Raw genomic sequence first — 13,285 nt, forward strand, 5'->3', positions numbered from 1 at the left:
CCGAGTCCGAACGAAAACAAACAACTGGTGTCCCCGTTAAATGCATTTTTAAGAAGATGTCTCAACAGCAGTAAACGTTCATGGAGAATGTTATTCGGCGGTTGGACAGGATGGAGTCCCATCAAAGAGGAGCAAGAGGAGTCTGCCCGAGAAAAGAAGACGAGCGGGGAATAACCCTGTTTCGGTAAATTTATTTCTGTAGCCTTCTGGCTTTCGTCTTTGACTGCCGCGCATTCTGATACGTTCACATTTCTTTATCTGCTTTATCCTCTAATGTGGTTGAATTTAACTCTTGTATTAATTTTGCTTCTACAGGAAGCTGTGCGGAGAATGCATAATGCTGAAAACAACACGCACAGATATGATCCACGGACAAGGTAGGACAGCGTGTTTTGTTGGTAGACTATATCGTCGCGATTGTTTCATAGCAGTGCTTGGAATTCTAAACGAACTTTTAATCAATCTTCCTTTCTTCTCCGCTTTTTTCTCTCTCTAGCATCCTGAAAGACCGATTGAGACTATTCGAAAGAGTTACCGGGTGAATCCAGAGAACAAAGAGGGGGACAGGATCGCCACTCGAACGAGGCAAAGGAGGAGAAGAGTAAGTCAAAACATCATTTCCCTAGTAGTTTTTAGATTTTTTCTCCATTTGCTATTTTCAGTGATCTAATTTCTGTTTTCACAGTGTTTTGTATCTGCTCAAGGCCAGAGCTAGTGTTGTTTAAACTGAGGAAGAGGCTGCCATATGGAGGACCGCATCAGTAGATATAATTTCTGACGGGGACTCCGCCATCTTGGATGGAAGGCCAGCGTGGAGCCTCCCGCCTAGCACAGTGTTGTCTGCACTGTGTGGGGTGCTACAGAATAGAGACCACGGAAGCTGGGTTGTTCTTGGGAATGCTCAACATTTAGAGTTTCATTTATGCTCCCAAAAGCATTTGTATTATATACTATGATATTACAGTATATTCTGTTCTAATGTATTCTATTCTGTTATATATTGTACATTGATTATATATATATATATATATATATATATATATATATATATATAAAATTGTCAATTTATATGCCTTATATTATACTGTATTTGCTTTATTTATAATAAAATTTGTGTAATTCATTTTTGTTTGATGACTATCTATACAATCTACCTATGAAGATAAAACAACACCACCACCAATAATAATATTGTTATTATTATTAATAATAATAATAATAATAATAATAATTATTATTATTATTATATAAACCATATGAATTCATGTCTGGGGACCCACAATGGACCAATGGGGAAGGGTTTTAGAGGAGGGGCAAGACATTGCTCCACCAATCCAAAGAAAGACTTTTGACCAATTGCAGGATACCTGGTGGCCCAAGGTGTGAAGTGCAAATGTTCCCTTCCAAGCACCCCCAAGGGATTATTCACCATGGCAACTAAGGGCTCTAGGCAGACCCCAAAACACGGTACATATTCAGGAGTTTTCCATGCCGCGTAACAGAGCTGCAAACTGCCGGATACAGCCGATAATCTGTGGAGTATCAGGGAATATACAGGAGTATTCCAGGCCGAATACACCTCTTTTCACGCAGTGTTCACTTTCTCTCGAAACATCTCTCAGCTTTGAAATATTTTACCAAATTTATTAAATATTTTCAAACTCATGATTTATTAGTGAAATATATCAGACTTTTTACAAACTGTCAGTCGTACCCTTGATCACTATTATCATTTTATTGTTGTTGTTGTTGTTGTTGTTGTTACAGAGACATTGCACTGATGTTAGACAGTGATTTAATCCAGGGCATTTACATAAGGAACAAGGACAAGTGATCAGTTCCAAAGACATTTTTCAATGTCTTGTTGTTTATCAAGCCCAGGGCTGAAATGGAGGATAAGCATTCTAGTATTGACAGGCTAATGAGTGAGAGTATATGGCTTAAAAGAAGGGAACAGGACTGGAACTACTTCTGGGCCGCTACTTAACAATGCTTACATAAACCACTTACAGTTTTTGACTTTCTTTTCAGAGAGAAAAAATGGGTCACACCGTTCTTATAACCACATTGTCTTCAGCTCATTAATTAATCATGCAGCTAGTGCTAAAAATGCAACTAGAGACGACTGTTCCGCCTAGCGCATGTTGCACCCAAAACCCCCCCCCCAAAAAAACCATGCTCCCTGAAAACTCATATGCCGATCCAAGGGGAGAACAAAGGAATAAAAAGGGAAGAAACAGAACACTAATAGGATTCTTTGCCATAGCTGGGCAGTGCTACTGTTGTCACTTTACACAGTTTCTGGATGTTGTATTAATTGTGCCTTACAGCACTGCACCTACATTAAGACAGAGGAGGGGAGGAGGGAAGAGCAAAACGTGGACACTGCAGGGAAATGAACTCAAACAGAGATATAAAGGAATACATTCATCTGTGACCTCCACACACACACATACACACACACAGGTGGGTTTACACTGACGGCTTTACTGAGAGAGGATGAAGGAAGTGAGGGCAGGAGAATGGAAGTAAATCAGGCAGTTTAAACACGAACAGAAATTAAAACCAAACTATCACAATGGAAGAACATCAGCATAAGCCTCTGAAGTAGTCATTCTCAGTATCACAGCATCAAAGAGAAATGGGCGTACATCATAACCAAGAATGAGACTTAATCTTAAAACAATTCAAGATTTTGCATCCTTTCATATCTCTTGAGTCAATCTAATAAATTACACTAATTCTGCACATGCAAACTCTGTCTCTCTCTCTCTCTCTCTCTCTCTCTCTGATTTTCCAGCGTCTGTTTCCCTGTTTCCCACGGTATTAATTCTTAATGCCACTTGTTTCGTGCGGGGTGATGGGCTGACTCGACACTGCAGCTCAAGCTAAGCGCAGAGGCATGCAGAGGATTAGATGGGTTCCCTGCCCCTGCTGGAGAACGCTCTCAAAGCTGTTCCTCAAACCGACAAATTTGACCCCACGTAGCTCCGCAAGGAATGTGAGCTAAACCCTGGGAGGATTCCATGGAATTCGAGATCACCATTTTTTGCCATACAGGAGTGATGTCACGGGCAACGATGGCGGCACAATTTTTCCGCGGCACGGGAACCAAAGCTGCCCGTGTCTCGCGTGAGAACATCTGTGGGCCCACCATCGTGGGCCACTCCGCACAGAACGTAAAGGATGTCGCGTAAAATTTACATGTTGTAGGTTATGGCTTTGATGACACCGCAAATAACAGTTTATGGTTCAACACACATCAGTCGCTAAGGTTAGCGCCAAACCCAAAAGATTAGGGGTCAGGATAACTGAGGTTAGTTGCTGCTATAACCTTCAGTTTGTCCCCATTTCAATGAGATCTCATCTCACATTAAAAGCGTCAATCGCGTAAGTGTCACACTGCGCATTTAAAGCAGGGTATGTTTAATTTAGCTCAAAGCAGGCTATTCTAAAGTTCCCTGACGCAAAACGTCGCAGCGCACATGAAGTACGTATATTCTGCTGAAAGACTGCAGTTTTCACGCATATCGTGCTCTTCTTTTAACCTGTGTCGACAAACTATCCTGTTGGAGTAGAGGAAGAAACAAGTGCCAATACATCGATTTAATAGCCGTGCTAAAAGAACATGTTCCCAAACACTTACAAAAGTAAACCAAACGATTAAGTAATATTTACCCCGTGCGTAAAAATGAGAACACTGGCATTTTTTTTTTTTTTACATAAAAAAGCCTGCTTCATATGCTTTGGGTTTGTGTTTACGCGAGTCGAATTGTCGGTGTTCGCACTCTTGTCGGTGTTCGTACTCTTTAAGCCCGAAGTCCTAGGGTTTAAAGAGTACTCAATCCCACAGTAGTGTCAATGCGCTGGATGGTGGCATGCTACTGTATCGGTAAAAGTTGATGATAGTAAGCGGTACTACGCGGAGAAACTTTACCGTGGCGGTCTGTCATGGCTATGAGAGTGCACAAATTGACAGACAAAAGGATTTCAGCTGCACAAACAGACCACAAAGGCATTCAGATTTCTCAAGATCACTTACCCCGGCTTCTATCAACGACATTTGTTTCCAAACCGACCATGTAAATATGACGAAAATATGTTCTCGTAAATGTCCACTCCACTGTATTCGCCCGCTGCTCTAACTTCTCTCGCAGGACGAGTTCAAATTATTGAGTGGCTGGACATGTGCACAGTTCGCCACCCAGCGTTGACTAGGAGCATCAGCAAGGTTCAGCAACAGGTGTATTCATATGATGAAGGTCAAATGTCTTCATTGCCTTACGGCAGCTGTTTGTTTTCTTTTCTTCTCTGTCTTTTTGGACAGTTGGACATACGGGACATTTCTCTTACATTTCTCCTTCGTTTTTTAGGGAACCTGCCATCAGACATTCAGAAATTGCTTCAGCAGGCCATACTGGGTAGGCTTATGTTTTTGTGCCAGCATAATATATAGATGGAACGGCGGTATTCGACCCTTCAGGTCTCGGAAAGGTAAAAATATCCACAATTATATACAGTTTTTCATTTTAGTAGCATTAAGTTGATCTCAGTAGACCCGATCCAAATAAACAGCGCTCTGTTTCTCACTAGGAGTAAAAATTTCACCGACATCGCGGGCTGCTCAATTGTTTTCATCTTTTCAAAGTACTCCATAACAGTTTCAGTACAAAAATAGATTGTAAAACTATGGAGGGACCGTATCATTAAAACAGTTTTGGACAATCCATGTTTTATAATAAGGTGCAAAATTTTAAAGGGCTTCGACATTTATCAGTGATAAATACAGATAAAATAGCAATTATTCAATTCCGGATTTTTATTTCCTATTATTAATTGACAAATTAAATTCCCAGAGTTCATTTATCCTTGCTATTGAAAATTACGTCCACCAAACGGCACTAGTGCTTTAGTTGTACTAGCCGATTTCCAGTGGAACGGAAACGACAGGAGGCAAAGCCAGGAACTTTAAAGCACAATTTCTCAAAATAAAAGTCCTAAGATCAGGGGGTATTGGAGAGAGCGGGTAAACGTCCTAATAGAAAAGCCCTATGGCTTTGTCTTGCTAGGAGAATGAAGCCATAAGGCTCTTCGATTAGGAGGTTTACCACTTACTCTGAGTTAAGTAACTCTGAGTTTTCACTAAACCCACTTTCTGGAACATCCCCAGAACTATCTGGTTTTGATGAGTAATTTCGTGGATTTCAGCACAAGAGAACCGTCATAATGTAGGCCTACTCTAAGATATAGTAGACATCAGTGTGAAATAATGAGAAACACAAAGCCGATATGTGATTTGATGAGTGTAATATTTATGGATACTCTGTAGGTTAAGAAAATATGTGATGTTATGAAAACATATTGAAAATATTCAAAGGTTATCATGTTGTTGTTGTTGCTGTTGTTTTAGTTTTGCTGGACAACATGCTAAACCATGATGAACATTTAGTTTAAATGTGTTTGGTCAGTAATTGTGTTACAAATCTCATAACATCAAATTAATAATAACAAGTCTTTACAACAGTGTAATAAAGATCTGAGTTTGGCCACTCCCCTACAGACCAACAGCAATGCACATTAGGAATAAATCAGCACACAACCAAATACTATATATATATATTTTACAGAGCAGTCCATGTCTCATACATCACTTAAAACATGATAGGACACCAGAAAACCCCTCACTTAACATTCATAAAACATAATTTACATTTATTATATGTATTTATCTGAATGTACTAGATACATTATACTGCATAACGTAAGTGGTAGCAAATATTACCTGTACCTTTGTTAAACTACTTCCATTGTAGTGCATGAGTTTATTACATACAAAATATTAAACACAAAATATGGCCTATTAGTGCTGCCGAGTTGAAGGACTTTTATCCAGTTTTTTATTTTTGCCCATATTTCCTGGCTTCACGAAAGGCTCCTTACTCACAACTTCTCTCATTCGTACAGAAAATGACGGAACATACCGAAAAGTGCCAAACATTTTCGACTGTACAGGCAATCTCGAACATGTAGAAATGGTTCACACCACGAAGGAGAAGGCAACGTGTTTTGTTCAAGTGAGAGCAACATTTTTTTGTCGTGAACACAACCATATGCCCATGACTCTTATCTCCCTAATGAATTTCTTTGTTTGCATGGCGGAGATCATTATTGACGTTCAATCTTAAACAACTGCAAATGAGGCTTTTTCGATAATACGGAAAATACAGATAAGAAACTATTCATTTGTTCTTGTGTCCTTTATCGATGGCGCTTTGGAAAGTTGTTGCATACTGCTGCATCACTGCAACAGGGCGCCAGTGAATGACAACGTAAATTTAGAAGCCTTAAACACCACCATCTCTGATATTCCTTAAGCCCCTCAAACTAATTTAAACCATTGTGTTTGTTTAGCCAGTAGACATGGTCACACATCCATTTTTTAAAAGTACAGCATGACAGTTTCAGTGGACATGGCAGGGATCACCGTGTCAAGTAGGGACTCTTCTGACTTTATAACAGAAACCTGGACACGAAGTGAACTTAGGAGACCGCAATTTGTCGGTCTTTTTCTTGCCTGCAGAAACCCATCAGACGACAGCGGTATGAGAGAGCCTCAAAACTGTTTGTTTAAAGGAGGGTGTGGACGGACTGTGTATTTATAAAGAAACTCAGACTACGTAGAGACTACATTAGAGACTTGATTGACTGTTCATAAGGAGGCGAGCCACGGAGCACATCCGGACGTCCAGGGTTAGGACGCGAAAACGGAACGGTATATTTTCATGGCTCATGCCAGATACTTGGGGAAAAATTCCGTCGCCGGGGCCGGGAACTTGTCAGTTATCGGCCGACCGCTGTGTGTCAACGGAACACCGTGGATGTTTTATCTGTTCCAGGAGTGCGTTGAGAATGTTTGGGAATATTGGAGTGTAGTTATTAGTCTCATCTCTATGCTTTGTTTTCTGTTGTCCACGCTGCCGTAAGTATTACTTTAATATTATACATTAGTGTACGCTGGGGATACTTTAAAAATCTTCACCAAGTCACTAGTTATTGCGAAGGGTAATTACTAATTGGTCTGAAATTTAAAATTTGACTGTTGCTCCCAAGATAGAGCATTCTGCTCTTATATGAACAGACTGTAAGAGCAATGTATGTTTTTCTCCGTAAGGTTTTAATTGTTTATTTTATTTCTTCAGGCAGGTTTATGAATCATATAGGAGTGGCAAGGTGGACGAGGCTATGTCAGCGGGCTTTGTGCTTTTCCTTCTCGGTGGGGATTTCAGCAACTTCGCCGCATGTTACCTGACCAAACAGCTTCCCATTCAGGTATGGGTACTTTTAACATTTGACGTACACGAAAAAGTGCAGGTGGAGACCCAGAACAAAAGGCTTATTTCCTCATTCCTACGAATGAAAGAGTACAAACTCACACATGGCAACACGAGTCCAGGCAGGTATTTGTCAACTTCTTGATCCTCTGTACAGATAGCTGTGCGCTATTTGTGATGAGGTCAGTGTCCAAGGAAATATTCTTCCTTTGCCTGCAGAGGGCGCAATACAGTAACATACCAGTAACAATCTCTCTCTCTCTCTGTCTCTCTCTCTCTGTGTCTCTGTCTCTGTCTCTCTCTCTCTCTCTCTCACTCTCTCTCATAGATTGTCACTGCTGTATTCTACATATACACTGATGCCATACTCGTCTCCCAGTTCTACTACTACAAGATCAAAAACAGCTTTAACAAAAGTGAGGAGCCTCTCTCTCTCTCTCTCTCTCTCTGTGTATATGTGAGGTACCTATCGATATGTCAGTACATATTGGTACTAGGGGTGTTCGATATTGACAAAAAAGGATATCTTGATATTTTCTAGGATTTTATAGATAATGATGAGTAGACAATATTTTGCATCCTTCAAAAATGTGTTTTTAAAAGTCTTATATTGTACTCGCTTGCTCTTGTTAATATGATATTTATTGTCGAACTGTCTTTAACAGCAACCGATTTCCGACATAGTTTGCAGATTGCCGTCTTTTGAGCAGCATCCATCTTTTCAAAGCCAAACCACCTCCGTGTGTGTGTGTGTGTGTGTGTTGAAGAAAGAGAGACAGATAGATGCACAGAGAGAAAAGAGTGTGTTAAGCTCACAGCATTTTTTTCACTTAGAAAAACCTCTGCTGACATGGGTGTGTTTGCTATGGTTTTTGGCTGGCACTGGAACCTGTGTGGTACTCCCGAAACTGATAGCTGATAACACTGGACCCACCGTTTTACAGGTAAGGAACTGAAAAGAATAGAGAGTATGTGAGTGAAAGAGAGAGAGAGAGAGAGAGAGAGAGAGAGAGAGAGAGAGAGTGAAATAGATCACATATATGTGCATATCTGTACATTGCATTTATGTGTCTGAGAAGGTCATTTTGTCCGTTGTAATCTGTAAGTGGGCGAACGGTGGCGCCGTGAGTAGCGCTGTCGACTCACAGCAAGAAGGTCTTGGGTTTGATTCCTGGCTGGGCGGCCAGAGTCCTTTCTGCTTGGACTTTGCATGTTCTCCCCGTGTCTGCGTGGGTTTCCTCCCACAGTACAAAGACATTCAAGTCAGGCGAATTGGAGATACTAATTGCCCCTAGGTGTGCATGAATTTGCTTGTCTGTGTGTCCGTCCTGCAGTGGACTGGCGACCTGTCCAGGGTGTTTCGTGTTTCCATGCCTTTCACCCAATGAATGCTGGGATAGGCTTAGATAATGAGTTAGTAATCTGTAAGTGCTTGTGCTGTGTGTGAGAGAGAGAGACAGAAAATAAAGATTTTCAAATATAGACACGTCTATGCTTTTATGTGCATGTGTGCCCGTGGGTTTAGCGTTTGTTTTGTGTGAGAGGAAGTGGATGAAAAACTCTGGTTTGGAGCTCTCAGGAATCAGAGAGCAAACCAAATGTCTATGAAAAGACCACCAAATATGCTATATATGTTTGTATTCTAGTGTTTGACATGGATGAGAATGACTGTAACTGGTGTTTCTCACAGGCACAAATTGCCACTGACTGTACGGTGATGACTGGACACGTGTTTGGATACCTCTCCACCTTATCCTTCCTCTGCTCACGCTTCCCGCAGCTCTACAAAAACGTATGTATCTAAAAAAGAGAGAGGGGATGGAGTAACATTGAATATGTGAAGTCTAAAGGCATGAAAAATGTGAGAGGAGTATAGGAATGAGGTGGGGAGGAGGGAAAGTCAGAAATCAGTTTTAGCCACAGATTGTGAGCAGCCGTCATGAGAGAGAGAGAGAGAGAGAGAGAGAGAGAGAGAGATGTTGTGTAACTGATTAATGTGAAACATAAGGACAAAGATAAAGGAGTTGTGCGCAGTGTAGTGGAGGTCCAGCCAGGCTGACTCCTTCTGTGATTCACTGCACACTCACAGCCTTGTTTTTTTTTTTATCCCTCTCAGAGACTGGAAACTTCTCAAGATAGTTCACTGGGGTCTCTCTCTCTTTCTCTCACTCCCCCCTCCCTCTAATGCACACACATAAATTTCTGACTCAGGATGGACATTCAGAGGAAAAGGAAAACTAGAGCTCAACCATTGTATATGAATAAACCAGTAAACTGATTTCATTTTCACTGGCACATATTTGGTTTGATTTTTGATTTGTTTATCTCTGTTTGATGTGATACAGTATAAGAGGCAGTCTACAGAGGGGACCTCGTACCTGCTCTTTGCTCTGGCCATGTTAGGGAATGGGACATATGCATTGAGTCTGATAGTGATTCTTCCTGCACTCACACCCGCTGCCAGGGCACCCTTCATCCTAAACCGACTGGCATGGCTCATTGGCAGCTTTGGCCTCCTTTTCCTCGATGTCCTTGTATCCTTTTGACTGTGTGTCAGAAACTACAGAACTGGGTGTGCGTTGTTCCTTTTTGGAATTTTTACATTTTGAGATCCAGGGAGGTAAACACAGCCAACAGCTATGGATTAAGAAGGATTTTTGGTGAATGTACATTGTTTTGATCAGTAAATATATCGCTGTATCGCTAAATGTATCACTCATTTCATGAGTCTGCCATAAAGATGAAGTTTAGCAGAGCGGTAAGAGGGAGCAGAGATAAAAGTTTCACATGTTGTAAGTGTCTGGTGTGTTGCAGAACTTTGTCAGGCTGTAGAAGGAGAGATAAAACAAAAATAGAGAGGACAGGAGATGCAAAAAGGGATTCATCTGAAAGCTGTAGTGTGTTTATTTTTTCTGAATTACTGATGATGCTTCTCAGGTCACAGCCCAGTTCATTATGTACAGAAAGAACAAATCCAGTAAAACGGAACAGCAGTGGAACTTTCCAGAAGTGGAACCTCTACTTTGCGAGGAAGATGAGCTATGAAATATGAAAAAAGTGCAAGAGGCACCGATACCAACTAGTTGGTTCTCAACTCACACATTCAAACTCATGGGTAAACCTATAGACAAAATTGTTAATGTAATTTTTTAATACCTCTATTGTTCTTCTAGTGTCATCACTCAAGGCAATTTGGATCAGTTTAAGTGTAACTGAAACTGACAGTTCTGGGTCTTATAGTATGAATGTTTAGAAACCTCCAGGAGTCTCCAGGAAACCCAGTACAGGGCACTATACTGTTTACACTCTAAAAATGTGATACAAGATATATTTTGTATGAGACTTTTAAAAATATTTTTAGCAACTTATATTTCATTGACAATGCTAATTTAATATTCAGATGCTAATTTATTTTTATTGTATTATTTCTGTTTCTATTAAAGATTAGAAATGTATGGAGGTAGTGGCCATGCTTCTGTTGAAGATGGGCTCTAGTTAATAGAGGTTAATTATAATAAATTTTAATATGTTCAAATATTTAAGTTTGAGAGCCAGACTCACCCTCAGAGGCCAGCATGCCTCTTATGTCTATATGAGCTTTAGGGTGATCCAAGCAATACAATGTTTGGTACTTTGTCTTTTAAACTACTGACTTCAATATTGTTTTTAGAGTAACTGACTAGTCATTATGTGTCAGATGTTTTGATGACGAACAAACATTTTAAAGTTCAGTTAGAGAGAGGCCAAGGGAGTATTTTGTCTCTGCTAAGTGTTTCAGCAGTTACAGATGAATTCTCTGCTCTAACGTTCGTTGTAGATTTGTGCCTTAACTGTGGTTTGTCTTTAGGTTTTAGCATCTTTTCTATGTACTGCTTTTGTAGTGACAAACTATTCAGTCTCGGAAATCTTGTTAGTGTATTATTTTTGACAGTGTTTATATTTCAGGCAAAATTCATTGTATTGTTTGTGTCAAATCAATTATGGACTGCAACTTTATTTGGAGTTCCCTATTTGCATATAAAAGTAATAGGAAAGATCTTTGTAAAAAAAAAAACAAAGAACAAATCAAAAAAATAGAATGTGAGGACAGCTGCACACTTGGCCTTGGCCATGAAACACACACACACACACACACACACAATTTTTTAGAGTGAATGACAAATGTCACTCAAGTTTCATCAGGCAAGTTTAAAAGATAAATATTCAAGGTTAGTGTCTTCTTTAATTGTACCAAGAAGAAAATTCTTTGAGATTCAACTGTGTAAAAGCACTTTGAAGATGGAATCATGGTTGCTAACAGCTTCGGTGTGAAGAAAAACTCACCACTTACAAATACTTTAATAGTATTAACACCTGCTAATGTGTCACACAGACTGTCTTTTATGTACAATACAAAAATACGGCAGGTCTGTTAAAGATATGGAATGTGTATAATAACAGGTAGGGTTTTCTTTTTTGTGACGATTTGGAATGTACTAAAACATATTTATATGAAGTTTTGCAGGAATGAATATCTATCTATCTATTGAAGCAGGACATTTCGTGACGGTTCCCTGAAGTCTTTAACATCTCTGTGTAAATATTTTATTTTGCATTGTCCCTTTGCTTTGGGCTGGCTGGGCATCCCATGCCATTTAATGACAGAGATGTTTCAGTCCAGATGTTGAAGATCTTTTATTTATTTATTTGTTTATTTTTGTAAATTAAGGTGAGTACCGGGCACAACTTTAGTGCACATGTCATGTTTCTTTTCCTACCTCCTGTTTTCAGTGTCAGAGAGATAAATTTGTTTGGAAAGTGGTTTTAATTTTGTTTGGTCTATAATGTGAAATATATCTGTGAAAGCAGATGGAGATGGAGACATCCTCAGTCTCTCTGTAAGACTGTTAGTGCCTAAAGTATATGCTTTATGACTGCATGTACTGAGTGCCTGCAGAATGAGACACATAATGTACTTAGCATGTTATCCTTTATCTTATGCAAATAATTTGTCTTGGGTATAAAATCCTTAGGACTGTATTTAACATTTAGGGCTTATTGTAAATGATTCAAAGAAGGGGTACGGTATTTACTTACTGTAATATTAAATAATAATTTACTCTTTGTTTCACTGGTTCCAGCTGTTGCAGTATTTAAAAGTGTTTGTAATGGTCTGTTTGCCTGGTTTTAACACTCTACTTACTGTGGCAATATATTATACTTAAAACTTCTGAGATATCAAATGCTTATATTGATGGAACCCTCGGGACTTGAATGTTTAACACTATATTCGCAAAACGACACGATAAAATGTATTTTTTTTTCATGTATTCGTGACCTTTCACTCCAGATGTGTCAATAAATTGCAATATAAATCCATCTGGTTTTGTGCTATGCCTTTTTTTTCTACATTTTAAAAGCAGATAAGTTTTATTTGTTTTTATTTTACAACACATTAGGTGTTCAACGGGCTTTAAATCGACATGGAATCGAAGGAATTCGTATTTTGAGACTATATTCCAGAATAATACTATATTCAACAAGATGGCTGATTCAACGAAATTTTTATAGGATAATTACGCAACAAGCTGACGTGTAGTTTTAAAGAACATACTTTTTAAATGCTCAAATCTTTCATTTGATTTTTAGCATTAGTTATTAAGCGTTTGCTGATTTTCTGTTGATGGGCATACTTTGCGAATCTCGACCAGTTCAACTGAAGTAGGAATTGTTTCCAGTGATTTATCTAATTAATTAAATATTTAATGAACAGGTATCCATAACGCTGATACTTTATTTAGGAAGGGGCGGCACAGGTGGTCCTCGTGGACAGGGCGTTAAACAACCACGCCTTTAGACCCAAGCGTAGAGTAGGCTCACACCACACACATACAGCCTACGCACAAAGTTACGGTTGACGGAATCAAGCGCCAGCCAATGGTAAAGTACGGTCCTTGGCAAAGCGAGGCCGTAGG

The 13,285-nt window shown here is 39.5% G+C and overlaps 1 protein-coding gene across 1 annotated transcript; it reads left to right on the plus strand.

The window, feature by feature from the left end:
• The first annotated feature begins 3,080 nt into the window (after positions 1-3,080).
• On the plus strand, positions 3,081-10,378 carry LOC115804720 (lysosomal amino acid transporter 1 homolog). The gene is made up of 7 exons (XM_030765227.1): positions 3,081-3,193; positions 6,797-6,979; positions 7,200-7,329; positions 7,660-7,747; positions 8,978-9,123; positions 9,677-9,865; positions 10,269-10,378. The coding sequence occupies exons 1-7, from the start codon at positions 3,081-3,083 to the stop codon at positions 10,374-10,376; spliced, it is 957 nt and encodes a 318-aa protein (XP_030621087.1). The 3' UTR covers positions 10,377-10,378.
• Positions 10,379-13,285: the final 2,907 nt, after the last annotated feature.

The sequence above is a fragment of the Chanos chanos genome, chromosome 2, assembly GCF_902362185.1.
Source record: "Chanos chanos chromosome 2, fChaCha1.1, whole genome shotgun sequence".
NCBI classification, from domain to species: domain Eukaryota; kingdom Metazoa; phylum Chordata; class Actinopteri; order Gonorynchiformes; family Chanidae; genus Chanos; species Chanos chanos.

Coding starts and splice junctions, on each gene's coding strand:
- LOC115804720 (XM_030765227.1), top strand. CDS start 3,081: ATGGCGGCACAATTTTTCCGCGGCACGGGAACCAAAGCTGCCCGTGTC. Junction 3,194..6,796: donor CAGAACGTAAAGGATGTCGC/GTAAAATTTACA, acceptor GGCTCATGCCAG/ATACTTGGGGAAAAATTCCG. Junction 7,330..7,659: donor CCAAACAGCTTCCCATTCAG/GTATGGGTACTT, acceptor TCTCTCTCATAG/ATTGTCACTGCTGTATTCTA.